General features: G+C 46.7%; 1 protein-coding gene across 5 annotated transcripts in view; it reads right to left on the reverse strand.

Annotated features, from left to right (window-relative positions):
• LOC132406278 (traf2 and NCK-interacting protein kinase-like) overlaps nucleotides 1–24,982 on the reverse strand; it is a 268,579-nt gene that overhangs the window by 207,705 nt on the left and 35,892 nt on the right. For all 5 annotated transcript variants that reach the window (XR_009516121.1, XM_059991712.1, XM_059991697.1 and 2 more), the window contains exon 2: nucleotides 17,460–17,525. Coding sequence is in view for 4 of the 5 variants with exons in the window: in XM_059991712.1 (XP_059847695.1) it covers nucleotides 17,460–17,525 (66 nt within the window). In the remaining variant the exon portion in view is untranslated. The remainder of the gene's footprint in view (nucleotides 1–17,459; nucleotides 17,526–24,982) is intronic.

Here is a 24,982-nt window from a genome sequence, read left to right on the forward strand (position 1 = left end):
GTTAATATGTGGAAATTTAATATCATCTATTATTACAAGCTTATGTTTCTGGCAACAATCTGCGACCTCTACAAATTTGTTGCACTAAATTCCCTAGACTGTTGGGTGGCCTGTAATATAGCCTCATTAACATGGTCATACCTTCCTTATTTCTCAGTTCTACCCAAGTTCTCCAGTCTGTCCTGACTGGGCACTGCCATGGCATTTTATCTGACTGGTAATGCCAGCCCTCCCTCCTTTAATCCTTTCTGCTCTGCTGCATCTCAAACAACAGAACCCTGGAGTATTAAGCTGCCCCTCCTGCAACCAAGGCTAATGGCTACAATATCATAATTCCAGGTGTTGATCCATGTCCTGAGCTCATCAGCTTTTCCTACGATACTTCTTGCATTGAAATACGCACAGCTCAGGACTCCAGTCACACCATGCTCAACCTTTTGATTCCTCAATTTGTCTGAGGTCTTCCCAACATCTGTCTTCACAACCTCTCCAGAGACTGTTCTGGCACTCTGGCTCCCATCCCCTGCAACTCGACTTGAAACACCCACCCCCATGCAGCATTAACAAACCTTACCACTAGGTTATTAGTCCCCTTCCAGGTCAGGTACAAACCTCTCTCATACAGGTCCCACATTGCCTGGAAGAGAGCCCAATGATCCAAAAATATTATGCCCTCCCACCTACACCAACTCCTTAGCCACATGTTGGCCTGTAAAATCTTCCTTTTTCTGGTCTCCCTAGCATGTGGCACAGGTAACAATCCTGAGATCACAGCCCTGGAGGCCCTGCCCTTTAACTTTGCATGTAACTCCCCAAACTCCCTTTGCAGAACCTCATCACTCTTCCTACCCATGTCATCGGTACTTACATGGACCACGACTTCTGGTTGGTCACTGTGGCGGCTGCAATTACCAGCCACACTATCAACTGGGCATATTAAAGTGTCCTGTAGCCGACCATCCCCCTGACAACCTGGCAAATGCCTGACCTGTTGCATTACACCAGCCCAAGCAGATGGGGCTGGATAATTGGATTGTGCCATTCTGCTACAGCCAGTTCTCTGGAGCTGCTTCATTTGTGCCGGATCTTTTTAAGGAGAGGAATGTTTTCTCTCCCCTGGTCCTTCACAGTCACCCTTCCATTTACGAATGCTGAGGACTCGATCCAAGGTATCCTGGAACCCAGGAGGCAACAAACCATCTGGGAATCTCACTCTTGTCCACAGAATTTCCTGTCCATTCCACCAACAAATCCCATATTACCACAGGTCACCTCTTCCCTCTGAGTCTCAAAGTGCTAAAGACCTGACCATATGAACTTCCTCTGCTAGGTCATCTCCCCCCAACAGTATCCAAAGTGGTATATCTGTTGTTGAAGTAATTAAAAAAACTATAAATTACAATAACATATTAAATTAAATAAGTAGTGGAAAGAGAGAGAAAAAAAGAAAAATGAAGTAGTGAGGTAGTGTACATGGGTTCATTGTCCATTCAGAAGTCTGATAGTGGAAGATAAGAACATAGACATATAGAAACCCTACAGCACAATACAGGCCCTTCCACCCACAAAGCTGTGCCAAACATGTCCCTGCCTTAGAACTAACTAGGCTTTACCCATAGCCCTCTATTTTTCTAAGCTCCATGTAGCCTTCCAGGAGTCTCTTAAAAGACCCTATCATTTCCGCCTCCACCACTGCTGCTGGCAGCCCATTCCACACACTCACCACTCTCCGCGTAAAAAAACACCCCTGACATCTCCTCTGTACCTGCTTCCTAGCTCCTTAAAATTATGCCCTCTCGTGCCAGCCATTTCAGCCCTGGAAAAAAGCCTCTGACTATCCACATGATCAATGCCTCTCATTATCTTGTACACTTCTATCAGGTCACCTCTCATCCTCTGTCACTCCAAGGAGAAAAGACCGAGTTCACTCAACCTATTCTCATAAGGCATGCTCCCCAATCCAGCAACCTCCTTGTAAATCTCCTCTGCACCCTTTCCATGGGTTCCACGTCCTTCCTGTAGTGAGGTGACCAGAATTGAGCACAGTACTCCAAGTGGGGTCTGACCAGGGTCCTATATGTCCTTGAAACTTTCAGTGGGTGTCTTCAGGCTCCTGTACCTCTTCCCTAATGGTAGCAATGAGAAGAGGGCATGTCCTGGGTGATGGGGTCCTTAATGATCGATGCTGCTTTTGTGAGGCATCGCTTTTTGAAGGTGTCCACGATGCTGGGGAGGTCAGTGCCCATGTTGGCTCCTGCTGAGGGCGAAGAACAATGCAAATCAAGACGGCTTTTCTTGCTGCCAGCACCATGTTGTGAGATTCAGTGAGCAGAACTGGATAGGAGGGATGGGATCTCAGCAAGAACATGACTCTTCCAAATGGCCATTCTACTTCTCCCTGCAGTCCCTTTCCAGTATTCACCCTCGTGCATCACAGCCCAATTCACACTCTCCTCTTTAAACCAGCCACCTCCCTTCTCCACGCTCATTTTTGATGCAGAGTCTCACCTGAAATGTGAGGTTTCTTTGCACGGTTTCAGAGGCCTCGAATCATTAGGGTGACACCTCAGTCGTCACCCTAACTCATTCAGACTATCCACATTAAACATGCTTGAGCTCAGCAGCATGATGGAAGATCCACCACTGATAGAGCATTGAGCAAAGACCTCTATGTTTCTTTCAACTCTAGCTCGCTCAACATCTCCTCAAAGTCAAGCTCTCTAATCCAGGCCATGTACCGGTAAATCTCCTCTGCACCCTCACTAAAAGTTTCCACATCCTTCCAGTAATGAAGTGACCAAAACTGAACACTACATTACAATTGTGGTCTCAACAGGGTTTCACGGCGCTGCCACATTACCTCATAGCTCATGGGCTTTGTCCCCCCAAATGATGCAGGCCAACGCACCACACACCTTCCTAGCCAACCTGTCAACTTGGCTGGCAATTTTGAGAAATCTATGGAGATGGACAATTGGGTTTCATCTTCACTAATCTCTGGTGACCATCCTTAGACAGCTGTGAAAGAGCCTTCAACAACCATGTCAATGAAGAACAGGGGACATGAAACGCCAGAGGCAGAGGAGCGCAGTGTCCATGAAGCGGGCGGCTGGCCTCGCACATTGGTGCTGTCCTTCCATGCTCGAGCAATGGAATAACAGGCAGGATTGCATGCATCCGCACAAACCTCTGAGACTGTACCATCAAGTGCGTGACGTATCGTTGAGAGAGTTTTGTAAGACAAATATATATGCATGAGTATGCTTATTTGTTCGCAATTTTCAATGCACTATTTTGTTAATTTTTGCACATTGCACGGAACGGTGTTTTGTTCACTGGATCTAAGATGGTTAAATGATAATTACACTTGATTTGATTTTGTTTTGAGTTCTCTCCCATCTCCATAGCTGAACGTCGCTAAGACCCAATGCTCTGGTCAGTTCTAACCAATCTGCTCGAGCAACAGCTATGGGATAAAGGATGGAACTGCTGACATTTTGGGTCGAAACCCTTACATCAGGAAATAATGTAAAATTCTGAACCGAAACACCGACAATTCCTTCCCTCTACCCCAGGGCTGCCGTTTGACACGTTGAGTTCTTCCAGCAGGTTGTTGCTCCAGGTTCCATCTATCTATCAGTCTGCTATCTTTCCTGTGTCTCTTTTGCTTTCTTCCTGTTCAAAAATACTATTCCACTTTGAGTAAACTCCATCAGGGGCACAGCCCTCCCCACATCGAAGGCATTTTCAAGAGGTGGTGCCTCATGAAGGTGACAATCAGCACTAAGGGCCCTCACCATAAAGGTCAAGCCCTCTTATCCGTACTACAATCAGCGAGGTGTCACAGGAGAGCAAAGACTCATATTCAACGTCTAAAGACAAGGTCCCTCCCCTCTGCCATCAGATTTTTGAATGGTTCATGAATGCGTGACCACCGGACTAGTTTTTTCTTGTTTTGCTGTATTTTTCTTTTTTATTATTTAGAGATACAGTACAGTAACATGCCAACATGCCCACACAGCACAATTAGCCTCCCATCGGAATACGGTAGGAAACCGGAGCGTCCGGAGGAAACACATGTGGTCATGAGGAGAACGTACAAACTCCTTACAGACAGTGGTGGAAATTGAACCTGGGTCGCTGATGCTATAACAGTTACACTAACCTGCTCTGCCCCCCTCCCCAGTGGTATAAACTTCATAATTTTAGTATGTTTTTATGTTTGATCTGTACTGCTGCTGCAAATCAAAAGATTTCATGTCATTGACAACAGATCTAATTCTGATTCATTAGGTTAACGCATAAGGAATGCTAGATGGTCCTGGGCTTGTACTCGCTGGAGTTTTGAGGAATGAGGGGGAGTCTCATTGAAACTTAGTGAATATTGAAATACTGAGATAGAGTGAATGTGGAGAGGATGTTTCCAATAGTGGAGGAGCCCAGGACACAGTCTCAGAATAGAAAGGAGATGAGGAAAAATTTCATTAGAGCGTGGTAAATCTGTGGAAGCTGTGGAGACCAAGTCATTGGGTATAGTTAAAGTGGAATTTCATAGGTTCTTTATGACTCAAGGTGTCAAAGTTACAGGGAGGAGGCAGGAGAATGGGGTTGAGAGGAATAATAAGTGAGTCATGGTGGAATGATGGAGCAGACTTAGGTGGTTTGAGTATCTCAGAAACTGCTAATTTCCTGGGACTTTTAACTACAACAGTCTCAAGAGATTACAGAAAATGATGCAAAAGGCTAAAAATATCCAAGGGTGTGACAGTTCTGTGGGCAAAAATGAGAGATCAGAGGAGATTGGCCAGACTGGTTCAAGCTGACAGGAAGGCAGTAGCCCTTTCAGTTGGCTGAATGTGAGAGGTTAGTGGTGATGCAACGCAAAGTTTATAAAGAGCTCAGGAGCATTCAGAAATCAGTGCGGGACCGATTACAAAGAGTTGAGGTGTAAGTGGAACGGCCATTGTTTGAGTGGGCCAGCGTTAGAGTTATCGGACTTTGGCTTGACAGGCTTAGGTGAGAACAAGCTCGGGCAAGCACACACAAAGGTTTTAAGAAGAAAATTTCTGGTAAGTTTTTTTTTCCCCTGTTAGTACATAGCTAGCGTGCTGAGTACGTGTCTGGAGGTAGCTGTATATTCTTTGTGTAAGGTGTAGAAACCCTGGGAAACCTCCAACATTCCTGATACGAAGTGCACCAAGCTGCAGCTCCTTAGAGACAGCGTTAAAGAACTGGAGGAGTAGCTCAATGATCTTCAGCTCAAACGGGAGAACAAGGAGATGATAGATAGGAGCTATAAGGGGTTATTACCCCTCGGGTTCAGGAGGCAGGCACCTAGGCGACTGTCAGGAGAAGGAAAGGGAAAAGACTGCCCGTGCAGAGTACCCCTATGGCCATTCCACTGGATATTGAATACAGCCGGGTGGGTGAGGGGGGGAGGAGACAACCGACCAAGGGAAGCCACGGTCATTGGTGCTGTGGCCCAGATGGGAGGAGGGGAGAAGAGGAGTGCAGTAGTGATCCGGGATTCCATAATGGGAGAAGCAGACAGCAGATGGTATGTTGCTCCCAGGTACCAGGGTCAGGGATTTCTCAGATTGGGTCCACGGCATTGTAAAAGGGGAGGGAGAACAGCTGAAACGTGATGGTACGTAATGGCACCAGCGACATAGGTAGAAAAACAGACGAGGTCCTGAAAAGAGAATATTGGGAGGACATAAATATTTGAAAAGCAGAACCTCCGTGATCATAATCTCTAGACTGCTACCCATATCATGCACCAGTGAGGGTAAGAATAGGGTGATATGGCAGGTGAATGCGTGGCTGAGGAACTGGTACAGGGGGCGGGGCAGAAAGCTGAGAAACAGGAGCTCCAGGGCAGTAATCAGCCTGTGCCACATGAGGGTAAGAATAGGATGATTTGGCAGGTGAATGCGTGGCTGAGGAACTGGTACAGGGGGCAGGGCAGAAAGCTGAGAAACAGGAGCTCCAGGGCAGTAATCAGCCTGTGCCACATGAGGGTAAGAATAGGATGATATGGCAGGTGAATGCGTGGCTGAGGAACTGGGACAGGTGGCAGGGGTTCAGATTTATGCACCATTGGGATCTCTTCTGGAAACGGTTTGCCCTGTACGAAAAACACAGGCTAAAACTGAACCTGAGGGAGATCAATATCCTTGTTGCAAGTTTGCTAGAACTGTTGAGGAGGGTTTAAACTAATTTGGCAGGGGGTTGGGAACTGGTGTGATAGTACTGAGGACGGAGCAGTTGGTATACAAGTAGATGCGGTGTGTTTAAGAAAGGACAGGCAGATGACAGGGCAAAATTGTAATCAACAGGATGGGTTAAAGTGTAACAGGGGCCAAAATCAAAAAGATTGACAGATTTCTTTGGCAGTTTAACGGGGACACGACTGCGCAAGCACGTGTAAGTCAGACCGTGAGGCAGCGGGAGTATTTAAAGAGAACAGTTAGACCGAGCGGGCGACGTTGTAGAGGGGGACAGAGTTGGAAGGCTTTGTCTCCAGAGGCTTCAGCGAGCAGAGGCTGAGGACGAGCTTCACTCCAAGTGAGGTAAGGCCGGGTAAGTTCCTTTCAAAGGAGAAAGTTTCAAAAGTTAAGGCAATGTATTGGGTAGGTCATGGCAGCTGAGATCGGCCCCGTGGTTTGTTCCTCCTGCAGCATGTGGGAAATCAGGGATACTTCCAGAGTCCCTGACGACTATGTGTGCAGGAAGTGTGTCCAACTGCAGTTCCTGGCAGACCGCATTGAGCGGCTGGAGCTGCGATTGGATTCATACTGGAGCATCTGCGATGCTGAGAAAGTCGTGAATAGCACGTTCAGTGAGTTGGCCACACCGCAGGTAAAGGCTACACAGGCAGAAAGGGAAGGGGTGGCCACTAGACAGCGTAGCAGTAGACAGGTAGTGCAGGAGTCCCCTGAGGTCATCTCCCTCCTAAACAGATATACTGTTTTGGATACTGTTGGGGGAGATGTCTCATCAGGGGAAGGCAGCAGCAGCCGAGTTCATTGCACCATGGGTGGCTCTGCGGCACAGGAGGGAAGGAAAAGGAGTGGGAGAGCTATAGTGATAGGGGATTCAATTGTAAGGGGAATAGATAGGCATTTCTGCGGCTGCAAACGAGACTCCAGGATGGTATGCTGCCTCCCTGGTGCAAGGGTCAAGGATGTCTCTGAGCAGCTGCAGGACATTCTGGAATGGGAGGGTGAACAGCCAGTGGTCGTGGTGCACATAGGTACCAACGATACAGGTAAAAAACGGGATGAGGTCCCACAAGGTGAATTTAGGGAGTTGGGAGATAAACTAAAAAGTAGGACCACAAAGGTAATAATCTCTGGATTACTACCAGTGTCACGTGCTGATCAGAGTTTCAGTTGAATATGTGGCTTCAAAAATGGTGCAAGGGGGAGGGTTTCTAATTTCTGGGGCATTGGAACCAGTTCTGGGACAGGTGGGACCGAGGACGGTCTGCACCTGGGCTGGACTGGAACCAATGTCCTAGGGAGAGCGTTTGCTACTGCTGTTCAGGAGGCTTTAAACTAATGTGGCAGGGGGATGGGAACAAGTGCAGAGAGACAGAGGGGTGTAAAATGAGGGTAGGAGCAAAAAGTAGTAAGGTAAAAAGTAAAAGTGGCAGGCAAGCAAATCCAGGGCAAAAAGCAAAAAGAGCCACTTTTCAACATAATTGTATAAGGGCTAAGAGTGTTGTAAAAACAAGCCTGCAGGCTTTGTGTGTCAATGCGAGGAGCATTCATAACAAGGTGGATGAATTGAATGTGCAGATAGTAATTAATGAATATGATATAGTTGGGATCACAGAGACATGGCTCCAGGGTGACCAAGGATGGGAGCTCAACATCCAGGGATATTCAATATTCAGGAGGGATAGACAGGAAAGAAAAGGAGGTGGGGAAGCATTGCTGGTTAGAGAGGAGACTGACGCAATAGAAAGGAAGGACATTAGCCTGGAGGATGTGGAATCGATATGGGTAGAGCTGCATTACACTAAGGGTCAGAAAACACTGGTGGGAGTTGTGTACAGGCCACCGAACAGTAGTAGTGAGGTTGGGGATAGCATTAAACAGGAAATTAGAAATGCGTGCAATAAAGGAACAGTAGTTATAACGGGTGACTTCAATCTACATATAGATTGGGTGAACCAAATTGGTAAGTGCTGAGGAAGAAGATTTCTTGGAATGCATGTGGGATGGTTTTCTGAACCAACATGTCGAGGAACAAACTAGAGAGCAGGCCATTCTAGATTGGGTATTGAGCAATGAGGAAGGGTTAGTTAGCAATCTTGTCGTGCGAGGCCCCTTGGGTAAGAGTGACCATAATATGGTGGAATTCTTCATTAAGATGGAGAGTGACATAGTGAATTCAGAAACAAAGGTTCTGAACTTAAAGAAGGGTAACTTTGAAGGTATGAGACGTGAATTAGCTAAGATAGACTGGCAAATGATACTTAAAAGGTTGACGGTGGATATGCAATGGCAAGCATTTAAAGATCGTATGGATGAACTACAACAATTGTTCATCCCAGTTTGGCAAAAGAATAAACCAGAGAAGGTAGTGCACCCATGGCTGACAAGGGAAATTAGGGATAGTATCAAGTCCAAAGAAGAAACATATAAATTAGCAAAAACAAGTGGCACACCTGAAGACTGGGAGAAATTCAGAGACCAGCAGAGGAGGACAAAGGGCTTAATTAGGAAAGAGAAAAAAGATTATGAGAGAAAGCTGGCAGGGAACATAAAAACTGACTGTAAATAAGTTTTTATAAATATGTGAAAAGAAAAAGATTGGTCAAGACAAATGTAGGTCCCTTACAGTCAGAAACAGGTGAATTGATCATAGGGAACAAAGACATGGCAGACCAATTGAATAACTACTTTGGTTCTGTCTTCACTAAGGAGAACATAAATAATCTTCCAGAAATAGTAAGGGACTGATGGTCTAGTGAGATGGAGGAACTGAGGGAAATACATGTTAATAGGGAAGTGTTGTTGGGTAAATTGAAGAGATTAAAAGCAGATAAATCTCCAGGGCCAGATGGTCTGCATCCCAGAGTGCTTAAGGAAGTAGCCCAAGAAATAGTGGATGCATTAGTGATAATTTTTCAAAACTCCTTAGATTCTGGATTAGTTCCTGAGGATTGGAGAGTGGCTAATGTAACCCCACTTTTTAAAAAAGGAGGGAGAGAGAAACCGGGGAATTATAGACCTGTTAGTCTGACATCGGTGGTGGGGAAAATGCTAGAGTCGGTTATCAAAGATATGGAAAGAGGTGAAATCATCGGACAAAGTCAGCATGGATTTGTGAAAGGAAAATCGTGTCTGAAGAATCTTATAGAATTTTTTGAAGATATAACTAGTAGAGTGGATAGGGCAGAGCCAGTGGATGTGGCATATTTAGATTTTCAAAAGGCTTTTGACAAGGTCCCACACAGGAGATTAGTGTGCAAACTTACAGCACACGGTATTGAGGGTATGGTATTGATGTGGATAGAGAATTGGTTGGCAGACAGGAAGCAAAGAGTGGGAGTAAACAGGACCTTTTCAGAATGGCAGGCAGTGACTGGTGGGGTACCGCAAGGCTCAGTGCTGGGACCCCAGATGTTTACAATATATATTAATGATTTAGACGAGGGAATTAAATGCAGCATCTCCAAGTTTGTGGATGACACGAAGCTAGGCGGCGGTGTTAGCTGTGAGGAGGATGCTAAGAGGATGCATGGTGACTTGGATAGGTTAGGTGAGTGGGCAAATTCATGGCAGATGCAACTTAATGTGGATAAATGTGAGGTTATCCACTTTGGTTGCAAGAACAGGAAAACAGATTATTATCTGAACGGTGGCCGATTAGGAAAAGGGGAGGTGCAACGAGACCTGCATGTCATTGTACACCAGTCATTGAAGGTGGGCATGCAGGTACAGCATGCGGTGAAAAAGGCAAATGGTATGTTGGCATTCATAGCAAAAGGATTTGAGTACAAGAGCAGGGAGGTTCTACTGCAGTTGTACAAGACCTTGGTGAGACCGCACCGAGAGTATTGTGTGCAGTTTTGGTCCCCTAATCTGAGGAAAGACATTCTTGCCATAGAGGGAGTACAGAGAAGATTCACCAGATTGATTCCTGGGACAGCAGGACTTTCATATGAGGAAAGACTGGATCGACTAGGCTTATACTCACTAGAATTTAGAAGATTGAAGGGGGGTCTTACTGAAACATAAAATTCTAAAGGGATTGGACAGGCTAGATGCAGGAAGATTGTTTCCGATGTTGGGGAAGTCCAGAACGAGGGGTCACAGTTTAAGGATAAAGGAGAAGCCTTTTAGGACCAAGATGAGGAGAAACTTCTTCACACAGAGTAGTGAATCTGTGGAATTCTCTGCCACAGGAAGCAGTTGAGGCTGGTTCATTGGCTATACTTAAGAGGAAGTTAGATATGGCCCTTGTGGCTAAAGGGATCAGGGGGTATGGAGGGAAAGCAGGTACAGGGTTCTGAGTTGGACAATCAGCCGTGATCATACTGAAGGGCTCGAAGGGCCGAAGGGCCTACTCCTGCACCTATTTTCTATGTTTCTATGAATGCAGGACTAAAGGAGTGAGATTGGAATGAATACAGTCAATGGAATAAGGTAGATGATCTTGTAGCACAGTTACAGATTGGCAGGTGTGTAACTGTGGGCATTTCTGAGACATGGCTGAAGGATCCAAGAATACTCAGTGAATGGAAAGGACAGAGGGCACAGCCTCAGAATAGAGAGGCCTCTTTTTAGTACGGAGATCAGGAGGGATTTCTTTAGCCAGAGGCTGGTAAATTTGTGGAATTCTTTGCCACCAGCAACTGTGGAGGCAAAGTCTTTATGTATATTTAAGGCAGAGGTTGATAGATTCTTTATTGGTCAGAGCATGAAGGGATACAGGGAGAAGGCAGGAGATTGGGGCTGAGAGGACAATTGGATCAGCCATGACGAAATGGCACAGCAGACTCGATGGGCCAAATGGCCTAATTCTGCTCCTGTATCTTCTGGCCTTAAAGTCTTTCTGGTCAGGCAGGTCGGCAGAGGAGGTGGGTTGGCTGTGTTGGTAAAAAGTAAAATCAAATCTTTGGAAAGAGGTGACATAGATGTTGAATCCTTGCGGATAGAGTTAAGAAACTACAAGGGTAAAAAGACACTGATGGAAGTTATACACAGGCCTCCTCCAAATTGTAGCGAGGACGTAGGCTACAAATTACGATGGGAGAAAAGACTTGTCAAACGGGCAATGGGGGATTTCAATATGCAGGTGGATCAGGAAAATTAGCCTGATGTCAAGTCCCAACAGAGGGAATTTGTAGAATGCCTACAAAATGACATATTAGAGCAATTTGTGGTTGAGTCCACTGGGGGAAAGGCAATTCTGGATTGGGTGTTATGTAATCACCCAGATTTGATTAGGAGTCTAAAGGTAAAGGAATCCTTAGGGGGTAGTGACCACAATATGATAGAATTCACCCTGCAGTTTGAGAAAGATAATTTGAAGTTTAATTGTCATTGAAACATACATGAATACTGCCAAATGAACCACTGTTACTCGGGGCCAAGGTGGAAAACACAAAACCAACAGTCCCACACAGCACGAGGCACACATAGCACATATAAGACAGCAGTAAAATACACTCACACAAGAAAAATAAAGTCAGGGACCCTCAGACCACGAAAATTAGAAATCTCCAGTCCAGCACAATGTAGCTCATCTTCTGCCAAGCAAACACTGCGGGGCAGCACCATCTCCGGTGGGGTACTGACTACGACACCACTCTCCTGAGCAGCCTAAACAGGCACCACTGTGGCCTGAGGCCCAGTCCTTGCTACGACCAAGGCCACACAGCTCCCCCGCTACCGTCCTTCTCACTCACCAATAAATCAGTGAACAGGACTTGCAGCATTCCACGTTACCCACATCCAAGAGGGTCTTAAGATCACAAGGAAAACAACTAAGACGAGCACTCACTGTTAACAGCACTCCACCTTCGTGCACTGACGCGATCAAAAAAAGTACGTTTGAGAAGGATAAAAACTCCTGGGATTTTCACACACAACAGTCTCCAGAGTTTACAGAGAATGGTGTGAGAAACAAAAGTGGAAGCAGCAGTTCTGTGGGTGAAAATGCCTTGTTACTGGGAGAGGTCAGAGGAGAATGGCCAGACTGGCTCAGATTGACAGGAAGGTGACAGTAACTCAAATAACCACACGTTACAACAGTGGTGTGCAGGAGGACATCCCTGCACGCACAACATGTTGAACCTTGAAGTGGCTGGGCTACAGCAACAGACGGCCAGGAACACACACTCACTGGCCACTTTATTAGGTACAGGAGGTGAGCAGCAGCGTAGTGGTTAGGGTGACACTGTTACAGCTTGGGACGCCGGAGTTCTGAGTTCAATTCAGGCGCTGTCTGTAAGGAGTTTGTACGTCCTCCCCGTGAAATGCGTGAGTTTTCTCCGGGTGCTCCCACAACCCACTGGTTAGTAGGTTAATCAGTCTTTGTAAGTTGTCCTGTATTCAGCTCCTGTTAGGTAGGTGACTTGCTGGGTGGTTGCAGGGCCGGAAGGACCTGCTCCGTACTGTATCTCCAGTAAATACAATGGCTGCCGAGCATCTGATTCTACTCGTAGCCCACAAACAATAATTAACATCTCTCACCCTGAGGGGTAGAACAATTCTTAACAGCAAAACACTGGAAACAAGTTGTGCTGTGTGATGGAATTTGCAGGTAAAAGGCTAAATTTCCTGACTCACTGACAGTGAAATTTCATCAGAAGTGCCATTACTTCATAGCATCCCTATTTTTACAACCAGTAAACAAAATGTTCCGAATCTTTTCAGAATCAGTGCCAAGCAACCGCAGGGTATTTATAGCGTGGTAGAGGACTGGGCGAGCTTTCATGGAAAAAGCAATCGCAATTCCACTCCCTAACAGGCAAAAAAAAATTCAGGCAGCTGGCGGAAGTCAGTGGGTCAGGAAATTTAATCAACCCAGATGACACCATCTCCTAAAACGCAGAGCATTGGTGGGGTCACCATGGTAGAGTAGCACTATCACAGATCAGGGTGTCGCAGTTGGGAGTCCAATCCCAGCGTCCTCTGTAAAAGTTTACAGCTCGTTCCCGCGGGTAGCGTGGGCTTCCTCAGGGAGCTCCGGTTTCCTCCCACTGTCCAGAGAAGCACTGGCGAGCAGGTCAACAAGTCAACGTAAATGGTGCCGTGACTAGGCGAAAGAGGTGGGTTTCTGGGCAGTACGGCACAAAAGGCTGGAAGGGCATGTTCCATGGAGCGTGTCTAAATAAATAAACAAACAAACAGAGCAGGGCAGCACTGGACAGGCCCTTCAGCACAGAATGCTTGGCCAACTAAATTAGCCCCTTCTGTCTACACAATGTCCATATCATATAACCATATAAGAATCACAGCACGGAAACAGGCCATCTCAGCCCTTCTAGTCTGTGCCGAACGCTTACTCTCACCTAGTCCCACCGACCCACACTCAGCCCATAACCCTCCATTCCTTTCCTGTCCATATATCTACTTTAAATGACAATACCGGACCTGTTTTCCTCACATCCTTCCATTTTCCTCACATTCTTGTCCCTGTCTAAACATCTCTTCAGTCTCAAATGCATCTGCCTCTACCCCAGACAGCACATTTCAGGCAACCACCCCTCTCTGTGTGAAAAGCTTCTCCCTCACCTCTCCTTTGAAATTACCCCTCACACCTTAAATACATGCCCTCTGATATTAGGCATTTTCACTCTGGGGAAAAAGATACTGTGCCTTAATCCCACTGCCCTGCCCTCTCTCCGCAGTGCTGCAAATTCTTTTCTTTAAGATTGAGATCCGCCTGCATTGTCAGCGCTGCAGTGAAATCTCCCAGACCCAAGGCGTGATGCAGATGCCGGAAATCCAGAGCAACACGCACAAAATGCTGGAGGAACTCAGCGGGTCTGGCAGCATCTATGGAGATGAATGAACAGTCGACATTTCGGGTCAAGACCCTTCATTAGGGCTGAAAAGGAAGGGGGAAGAAGCCAGAATAAGAAGGTAGGGTGAGGGGAAAGAGTACAAGCTGGCAGGTGGTAGGTGAGAGCAGGTGAGGGCGGAGGAGGGTGGGTTGGGGAGGGGGGAGCTGGAACCCACTTTCTTATTCTTTCCCTTCCATTCCAATACTGTGCCATACTGTTTATGTTCTGTGTCCTATGGTTTAAGTGCTGAATTCTATGTTCTGTATACGTTCTGTGTTCCATGTTCTATGTATCATATGGATCATGTGCAGATAGAAGGGATTTGCTTAAATTGGCATCAGACACCATGTGGACACTGTAAGCTGAAGGCTTTGTCCTTCTGCTGCTTTGTTCTGAGTTCTCTGCTCTGCCACCAAATGAAACAGCTCCATTCTGCATCCAGCAACCACCAGACAACACTCAGGCTAAGACTGACAAGTGTTAGCCAAGATTCACAGCACAAACGTGCCAGACAATGACTCCAACAGGAGTGCATAGCAACAAAGCGTGGGTCACCGTCACCAACCCCCCACCATCAACATACTCACCAGAAACTCAACCTCACCAGCCTCATGAACACTGTGACTAGAAGACTGAGTCAGTGGCGGGTATTCTGCAGTGAGTAACCACCCCAAAATCATTTCACCATCTACTAGATCGAAGTCAGGAGCATGACAGAAAATCCACTATTACGCTTGGCCCTCCAGATTTCATTCGCCTCTAGCTCACCTCATGTGACCTGCTGTCTAATCCAGGCAGCATCCAGGTAAATCTCCTCTGCACCCTCTCTAATCCAGACAGCATCCAGGTAAATCTCCTCTGCACCCTCTCTAATCCAGACAGCATCCAGGTAAATCTCCTCTGCACCATCTCTAATCCACACAGCATCCAGGTAAATCTCCTCTGCGCCCTCTCTAATCCACACAGCATCCTGGTAAATCTCCTCTGCACCCTCTCTAATCCACACAGCATCCTGGTAAATCTCCTCTGCACCCTCTCTAATCCACACAGCATCCTGGTGAATCTCCTCTGCACCCTCTCTAATCCAGACAACATCCTGGTAAATCTCCTCTGCACCCTCTCTAATCCATGCAGCATCCTGGTGAATCTCCTCTGCACCCTCTCTAATCCAGGCAGCATCCTGTTGAATCTCCTCTGCACCCTCTCTAATCCAGGCAGCATCCTGGTGAATCTCCTCTGCACCCTCTCTAATCCAGGCAGCATCCTGGTGAATCTCCTCTGCACCCTCTCTAATCCAGGCAGCATCCTGGTGAATCTCCTCTGCACCCTCTCTAATCCAGGCAGCATCCTGGTGAATCTCCTCTGCACCCTCTCTAACCCAGGCAGCATCCTGGTGAATCTCCTCTGCACCCTCTCTAATCCAGGCAGCATCCTGGTGAATCTCCTCTGCACCCTCTCTGATCCAGACAGCATCCTGGTGAATCTCCTCTGCACCCTCTCTAATCCAGGCAGCATCCTGGTGAATCTCCTCTGCACCCTCTCTAATCCAGGCAGCATCCTGGTGAATCTCCTCTGCACCCTCTCTGATCCAGACAGCATCCTGGTGAATCTCCTCTGCACCCTCTCTAATCCAGGCAGCATCCTGGTGAATCTCCTCTGCACCCTCTCTGATCCAGACAGCATCCTGGTGAATCTCCTCTGCACCCTCTCTAATCCAGACAGCATCCTGGTGAATCTCCTCTGCACCCTCTCTAATCCAGGCAGCATCCTGGTGAATCTCCTCTGCACCCTCTCTAATCCAGGCAGCATCCTGGTAAATCTCCTCTGCACCCTCTCTAAAGTTTTCACGTCTTTTCTATAATGAGGTCAACAGAACTCAACACAATATTCCAAATTCTGGTCTAACCAGAGTTTTATAGAGCTGCATCATTCCCTCGTGGCTCTTGAACTCAATCCCCCAACTAATGGAGGCAATCAAACTATATGCCTATCAACCTGTGTGGCAACTCTAAGGGATCTACAGGAGGTGGATACCAAGATCCCTCTGTTCCTGCTAGGAATCCCATCATTAACCTGTATTCTGCCTTCAAGCTCAATCGCTTTACATTTCTAAGGGCTAAACTCCATCTGCCACTTCTCATCCTGTCAACGTCCTGTTGTAACTTACCGTACAACAACCCTCCACACTATTCACAACTCCAGCAACCTTTGTGTCACCCACAAACTTACTACCTCACCCTTCCACGTCCTCATCCTAGTTATTTGTAAAAATCAGATAGAGAAGGGGTCTCAGAATAGATCCTTGCAGAACACCACTGCTTCCTGACCTTCAGGCAGAATACACTCCACCTACTGCCACCTACACTGCCTTTGGTGGGATAGCCAATTCTAAGACCACACATCACACAAAATGCTAGAGGAACTCAGCAGGCCAGGCAGGATTTCCAGCATCTGCAGATTTTCTCTTGTCTGAGTCCACACAGTCAGCTTTCCCTGGATCCCATGCCTCCTGACCTAGATCACGGCAACTCAATAATCCATAAAACACAACACTATCACTCAGCTAATACCTTTTCCAACCCTTTAGACATTCACTCTCTCCACCGCCACCTCTGTCACAGACAGTCCCCAAGCCCGGCTACGAAAGGAGGTAGGGTAGACATGCGACCAGCAACCCCATCCCAGAAAAACCCAGAGCTACAAAAATGCCCTCAGAAGCTCCAAAGAGACAATCCCTGGGAGACAAAGGGCGACACCTGGAGACTTTAAATACTGGCCCACGACAGAGGACTATGGGAGAAGTTGTCCCATAGTCCCAGAAAGGGACGATGAACTCCCGGCCCAACACTACCATGCAATCACCTTGACTCAGAGGGCAGCTCACCCCACCTACTCTAGGAGCAGTTAGGGTTGCCCGTTAACGTTGGCCTTGCCGGAGAGATCCAGACCCAGAAGTAGACGAAGGGCCCAAAGCATCGTTGAAGATCCTGACCACCCAGCTCACAAATCTCTTTGACATGCTACAGTCAGGAAGCAGGTTCAAGAGCATCAGGACTGGGACTGTCAGACTGGTAACAGCCTCTTCCCTCAGGCTGTGAGACTAATGAATACCCTGTCACTACCGAGGTCTCGTCATTCCGACAGTGAGCTGTTTACTGTTTACCTGCGCTGTGCGCTACGTACGCTTTGAGTTATATTTTATTAACTTGTTTGTGGTAATATTTTTATTTATATGTTGTGTGTGATATATGTCTTGTGGGTGCATTGTGGTGCAGAAGAACGTTGTTTCATTTGTTTGCAAATATGTACAGTCAGATGACAATAAACTGGAACGTGCTGCATTGGGACCCCCAGCGACCATCAATGCCAGAAGGTCAGTTCCAACCCTACACCTGTGCTTACTTCAGAAGAAGACAAGAAATGGATTTACCTTGTACACCTGCCCATAAGTACCATTACCAACCAATTCGACCAGTTCGAAGATACCAGCCGGATCCTGAAAGAAACACACAAGCGAAGAGAATGTCAGAATGCAAATTGTTTCAACAAATGTTACATTCAAGGTTAAAGATTCAACAATCAAGATTGTTTAATGTCATTTCCAGGACACAAGTGTAAAGGAGAACAAAATAATTGTTACTCCGGGTCCGATGCCACACAAAAAGACACAATGAGATAAAGCACACTATAATAATATTAAAAAAACACATTAAATATAATCACACAAGATAGCTTATATACAGAGATTGATTGTGTGTCCATAGAATGACACTAGAACAGGAGTGTCTGTACACAAGGTGCTGACAGGGAACGATAAAGTAGTGGTGGTTGAGGTGTGGAGGGGTGGGTCAGTGGGTGGAGGTGTTGATCAGCCTCACTGCTTGGGGGAAGTAACTGTTTTTGAGTCTGGTGGTCCTGGTGTGGATGCTACATAGCCTCCTCCCTGATGGGAGTGGGACAAACAGTCCACAAGCAGGGAGAATTGGATCCTTTCTTATGTCACTGGCCGTATTCCCGCCTCTTTCTGTATACATGTCCTTCAAGGCAGGTAGGCTGTACCATTGATACTTTGGCCAGTTTTGACTACCAATGCAGAGCCCCCCTGTCCGCTACCGGGCAGTTTCCATGCCAGGCATCCCTGCAGCTTGTTAGGACGCTCTCTACTGAGTAGGGATGGACAGAGTCCAGCTCTATTAAAAAAAACAATTTTAAAAATTAACAGTGGCACTAAAAGAGAGCAAAAAAATGTGAGAGTGTTCATGGACCATTTAGAAACCGGATTATGTAGGGAGAGGAGTTGTTCCCAAAAGGCTGAATGTGGGTCTTTACCTTCCTGTATCCCCTCCCTGGTGGCAGTAATGGGAAGAAGGTAATCTGTATCTTCCACCTGACAGGAGAGGGCAGAAGAGAGAATATCTGGGGTCATGACTGAAGAAGAAAGAATAGCTGAAAACATTCAAAGAGTCTACTTCGAACGCTGCCTGGTGATGAGAATTCTGGTGAATTACAGACCTGAGTATTGTGGAAAAAGATCAGTTTATCTCCCTCCACCTTGCCTGACTAATCTTTTTAAGCAGCGATCTTTATCTAGTTTTGGGCACGCCCAGACTGCCACAGTTGCACTCTAATTATTGATTTCAATTTCCTAATAGGTACAAGCCTGAACAGTTTTTCCATGTAACAAAAGCTGCTCACCCCAAGTATTTACCTAACAATGACTCCGCACAATTGCACAGTTCAGTTCAAGTTTATTGTACATATGAATTCTGTCAGACAAAACATCGTTCCTCTGGACCAAGGTGCACAACACAGTACATATGACTCACATGCTACAGATAGTAACATTGCCAAGCAAAACACCCGGGCTGTTACTATCCCTTGTGCCAATGAGTCGTGAGCACATGCTCGAGACAGCCTGGACGTTGGGAGAGGCACAGGGTTGACATGCAGAGAGTTTCAAGTGAGCTCCCTCCTTCCTTGATGTTTCTTCAATTAGCCCACACGTCTCTGGAGGGCTCGATGACGACTTCCGGCATCCCAGGGTCACAGCCCCCCCCCCCACCCCATAGTGTCTTCCCACTCTCTTGATGCTATCTTGGAGCCTAGGAGGGGATTTTTCACTGAAGGAGCCTCTGATGTGGCTCTGATGGTTTGCCGTAGAATCTGACCGTGGATTCCTAGCTCCTTCAACAATTTGATGGTGGATGTGGCTATTAATCCCCTACAACCCCCCTCCACTGGACAAGCTTTGGTTTCACTGAGCCCCAGCTGCTGGATCTGCATAGCGTAGCCTCCCGCACTGAACCCCCCCACGGGACTGGGAGTTCCACATTGTAGACGGTCCGTAGTGAACTGGACCAGACAACCAAGTCTGGCCTGAGGTTGCTGGTAGCAATGTCCAGTGGAAAGATGAGTTGTTTATTGACATCCACCAGCATTTTCCAGTCGCTGGCCACGTTCATCTGTCCTGTTTCTGGCTTTGGAGGGAGATCAGTTGGTCTTTTCCCTCCCTCCCGGACGAATGCTGCTGGTGCCAGAGCATTAGTTGTTCTAGGGGGCAAGGAACTGGTTGCTATCGTCTTGGTCTCAATTGCCACTGCCAGACCCTTCAAGACACTACATGTACCTGCCTCGTGTCAGGCTGGTCTTGCAGCTTGCCAGGATGTGCTTGAGGGCTGCCAGAATCGGGCACAGGGCACGTTGGGTCCTCACCGAACCACTGGTGGAGGGTTTTTTTTGAGGGAATGTAGCCCCGATAGGAAAGCTAATTGTTTGCTTCCACCTCCCATATGATCTTCCAACTGGGTTTCCTCCTATCAGTGTCCTTTCCTCCCGCACATCCATTGCCCCTGCTTATCCAGGAAGACAGCCCTTCCACTTCTGTCTGACTCTTCCTGTCGTCATAACTTCGTCAATAACCATCTTCCTTCGCTCTGGAATTGTGGCCTTGTGCTAGGTGGGTCCACTTGCTGCCACGTCTCTATGCTGCACCACATCAGCTGGTGTCAATTTCTGCCCAGTTGATAATGTCCGTGCAGCATTACTGATGGTCGTGTCATGAGATTCTTTAACTGTCCTCTTTACACACCCTAGAATGCTTGAGTTCCTCTGCAAGGCCAGAGAAAGGTAGTTCAAGGACTTCTTTACCCTGGAGACTGATGTTACTGATACACCTTGGTACACTGAGCCTCTTCTTTGCTAACAATGTGATGGTTTGCTCGAGCACAGATAAATTAACAAATAATAAGCTGTATTAATAAAAATAAGATGTGTTTACTTTGACAGTAAGCTTTCCTACAAATCTTAACACAGAACACTCACTTGTTCCCCATTATCTACAACACAGAGTCATAGATGACTTCAACACAGAAACAGGCACTTTGACCCATCAAGGCCATCTGCAATGGTTACCATGCCTTGACACATCGACCGGCTTACAAACAATAGCCCTAATGCCCCTCTCATCCATGTACTTTCCAGACTGCTTTTAAATGTTACAGTGGAACACTCACATCACCCTCTGAGTGAAGAAGCTCCCCCTCAGGTTCCTCTTAAACATTTCACCTTTCACCTTTAACCCATGACCTCTTGTCCTAGTCTCACCCAATCTCAGTGGAGCAATCCTGCTTGTATTTACCCTATTAATACCCCTCATCATTTTGTATACCTCTATCAAATCTCCCCTCAGAGTCCTATGCTTCAGGGAATAGAGTCCTAACCTTTCCCTCAAGTCCTGGCAATATATTTGTGCCGCTTCTTTGTAAGCATGGTACTTTTTCAAAGCACGTGGCAGGATAGGTGTGGAGAGGATCTTTCATCTTATAGTTGTACCCAGAACTGAAGGTCATCATTTATAAGTGATCAATCAACAAAGTGGAAAGAGGACGTTTTCCCCCAACTCACTTAGGGCTCTAATTCTTCGGAACTACTCTCCTCAGAGGGCAGTGGAAGCTGAGTTTTTGAATATTTCTCAGGCATTCTCCTTCACTAATGACCCCAAATACCTTCCACTGGGCAGAAGATACAAAATACCCTCTTCTTTTTTCTACCATCAAGGAGGGGTACAGGAGTCTGAAGACACATGCTCAACATTAGAAGCAGCTTCTTCATCTTTGTGAATCCATGAAGACTACCTCACTATTTTTGCTCTTTTTTGTCACTTGTGCATGCTGAATATTGCTTAACCCTGTCTGAGTGTTGTCTGCCTATCACTGGATACAAAATGGCTCTTTCATCTTCTCAGGAGACTCTGTATGTCGCCGGTGACTCCTCAATATTTCTACAGATATACCGTGAGAGTATTCTAACTGGCTGCATCACTGGCTGGTATGGGAGGAGGGGGCAGCGCACTGGATTGGAAAATACTGCAGAAAATTGCAAACTCAGGCAGTTCCATCACGGGCACCAGCCTCCCCACCATCGAGGACACCTTCAAGCGGTGATACCTCAAAAAGGCGGCATCTGACATTAAGGAACCCACCACCCAGGACATACCCTCTTCTCACTGCTACCATCAGGGAGGAGGTACAAGAACCTGAAGACACACACTCAATGTTTTAAGAACAGCTTCTTCCCCTCCACCATCAGATCATAATGCAGGTTTTTGCAAATAAAACAAAGTGAGGAATTTTATGTTTAAGGAAACTCATAAGACATTTTTATTGAATTCCAAACCTAAACACAAAATTGTGGTAAAAATCTTTATGTAATTATGTCATCACGTCAGACCAGCCTCTCACAGTGAAACCACAACTTAATGTCAGTGATTTTGAATTATGTCAGCAGCCATCGATCCCAGGGGATGATGGGTTTGCGCCTCTGGTGGGCTGCGTCCTCTCCAGGGTGCAAGCCTGGGTGGGAAGATCTGAAGAACCGGCTGCTGCCCCATGCAGTGGGTTCCCCCTCTCCACGTCACTGAAGGACAAGCGCAGACACAGCCCAGCACAAGCAAGGCCACAGAGGTTGCCACAGTGAAGTTCTAAACATCAAACTGCCTCAGGGACCTCAGCTCCAGATTTCTTCCTCGGGGTTTACTCCCAAAGCCTTTCCCGTGGGTGGGTATGGCCGTTGGCAGCAGTGAATTATGTACATTTCCACTAATTACGTTACCCTACAATATGACCTCAGTAGTACACCCTTGCTTTCATGTTCTATAATACAATTCCTGGGTGAAGGCACGGAGATACGTCTCTACCAAAGGAGGTGCAAGTCACTCCTGCCCTTTGCCTGCCTGCAGGTCACTCTTGGGCAAGGTGTAGCACCTGCTTAGCCCCTCCCTCACTTGATCACGGTCACATGAAGTTATGGGAGCAGCTGATGCATATCACAGGTCCTGGTTACGTGACCACTGACGCCAGGCAGACAATCTCTGAAGAGTATTGATAATGGCTGGGGTCACCCGTCTTGTAAAGACACTGCACAGAGAAAGGCAATGACAAACCACTTCTGCAGGAAAATTTGCCAAGAGCAATCACGGTAATGAAATAATCGAGATCGCCCATGTCATACGATACGGCACATAATGAATTAATAAATACAATTCCTCGATCTTAAAAGTATTTATCCACCTCCACTGTAAATATATCCAATGATCTTGCCTCCTCTACCCCTGTGTGCAGAGAATTTCAGATATTCCCCTCCCTCTGAGAGAAGGCATTTCTACACCCATCACTGTTAAATGAGCAACGCTCAAAATTCTGCAGGAACTCAATGGGTCGTGGAGGGAAATGGACAGTCCATGTTTTGGGTTGTGATTCTTTATCTGAATGCTTTATAAACACAGGAGATTCTGCAGATGCTGGAAATCCACAGCAACACACACAAAATGCTAGAGGAACTCAGCAGGTCAGGCAGCATCTATAGAGAATGGCCTCATCATGACTGCCTCACCCACACTGGAAAAGCAACATGTATTCCACCTGGGTAGCCCCCAACCTCATGGTACAAACATCAGTTTCTCTAACTTCTGGTAATTTTGCCCCTTCCCTTCTCTCTTTTTCAGTTCCCCACTATCGGTCCCCTCTTACCTTTTATCTGCCTTACCTGCCCATCGCATCCCCCTGGTGCCCCTCCTCCTTCTCCTCTCCTAGCACATTTCTTCTTCAGCCCTTTACCTTTTCCGCATGTCACCTCCCAGGTTCTTACTTCATCCCCCTTCCCCACCCACCTCATCTGGTCTCACCCATCACGTAGCTCACAATCCTTGCCCTCCCTCCCCACCTCCCTACACTGACTTCTCCCCCCTTCCTTTCCACACCTGTGATGGCTCTGGGACTGAAACATTGACAGTTTACTTCCCTCTGGTGTCTGATGGTGTCTGATGGTGTCTGACCTGCTGAGTTCTTCCCGTGTCCTGTGTTTTGTAACACTTTATTTTTGCACACTGTTAGTGGTTTATCCTGTACTACCTGAATGCAATGAGTAATTAATGATCTGTATCTGAATTCAAGGCAATCTTTACTGTACCTCACCATGTGTGACAATAATAAACCAATTTATCAGTCTAGTTAATGGATTTTTTGCACCCAAATTCCAGCATTTGCAGTCTCTTGTATCTCCCTTAGATCTGTTCCCACCCTTCTCTATAAATTCGCCGATGACTCCACTGTTGTTGGCAGAAAATCGGATAGTGATGCAGAGGCGTACAGCAGTGTGAGAGATTGGCTGGTTGATGCTATCACAACAACCGCCTTGCACTTAAATGTCAATAAGATGAAGGAACTGTTTGTGAACTTCAAGAGCTTGACGACCCACACCCTTTGATCTAGCACAGAATCTTCCCCACCACCATCAGGTTTCTCAATGGCCCGTGAACACTACCTGTCTATTCCCTGCTAACTGTATCACCTACCAATATAACACACACAGAATGCTGGAGGAGCTCAGTCTGCATCTCTACAAAGGAATAAAGAGACAATATTTTGGTCAAAGTCTCGTCATCAGCCCTGATGAATGCTTTCAGTCCAATAAGCCAACTCTTTACTCCTTTCCAAAGATTCTGTGCTAGACCAATGAGTGTGAGTCTTCAGGCTCCTGAAGTTCCCAATCAGTTCCTTCATCTTACTGACGCTAAGTGCAAGGCAGTTGTTGTGATAGCATCAACCAGCCAGTCTCTCTCACTTCCATACGCTTCCTCATCACTATCCAAGATTCTGCTAACAACACTGGAGTCTACCTATCTACAATAGACAAAAGACAGTAGGTGCAGGAGTAGGCCATTCGGCCATTCTAGCCAGCACCGCCATTCACTGTGATCATGGCTGATCATGCACAATCAGTACCCTGTTCCTGCCCTCTCCCCATGTCCCTTGACCCCGCTATCTATAAGAGCTCTATCTAACTCTCTCTTGAAAGCATCCAGAGACTTGGCCTCCACTGCCTTCTGGGGCAGAGCATTCCACATATCCACCACTCTCTGGGTGAAAAAGTTTTTCTGCATCTCTGTTCTAAATGGCCTACCCTTTATTCTTAAACTGTGGCCTCTAGTTCTGGACTCACCCATCAGCGGGAACATGCTTCCTGCCTCCAGCGTGTACAATCCCTTAACAATCTTATATCTTTCAATCAGATCCCCTCTCATCCTTCTAAATTCCAGTGTATACAAGCCCAGTCGCTCCAATCTTTCAACATATGACAGTCCTGCCATTCCAGGAATTAACCTTGTGAACCTACACTGCACTCCCTCAATAGCAAGAATGTCCTTCCTCAAATTTGAAGACCAAAACTGCACAAAATACTCCAGGTGGGGTCTCACCAGGGCCCTGTACAGCTGCAGAAGGACCTCTTTACTCCTATACTCAATTCCTCTTGTTATAAAGGCCAGCATGCCATTAGCTTTCTTCACTGCCTGCTGTACCTGCATGCTTGCTTTCATTGACTGATGTACAAGAACACCTAGATCTCGTTGTACTTCCCCTTTTCCTAACTTGACTCCATTTAGATAGTAATCTGCCT

This window comes from Hypanus sabinus, chromosome 2, assembly GCF_030144855.1.
Source record: "Hypanus sabinus isolate sHypSab1 chromosome 2, sHypSab1.hap1, whole genome shotgun sequence".
Classification (NCBI taxonomy): domain Eukaryota; kingdom Metazoa; phylum Chordata; class Chondrichthyes; order Myliobatiformes; family Dasyatidae; genus Hypanus; species Hypanus sabinus.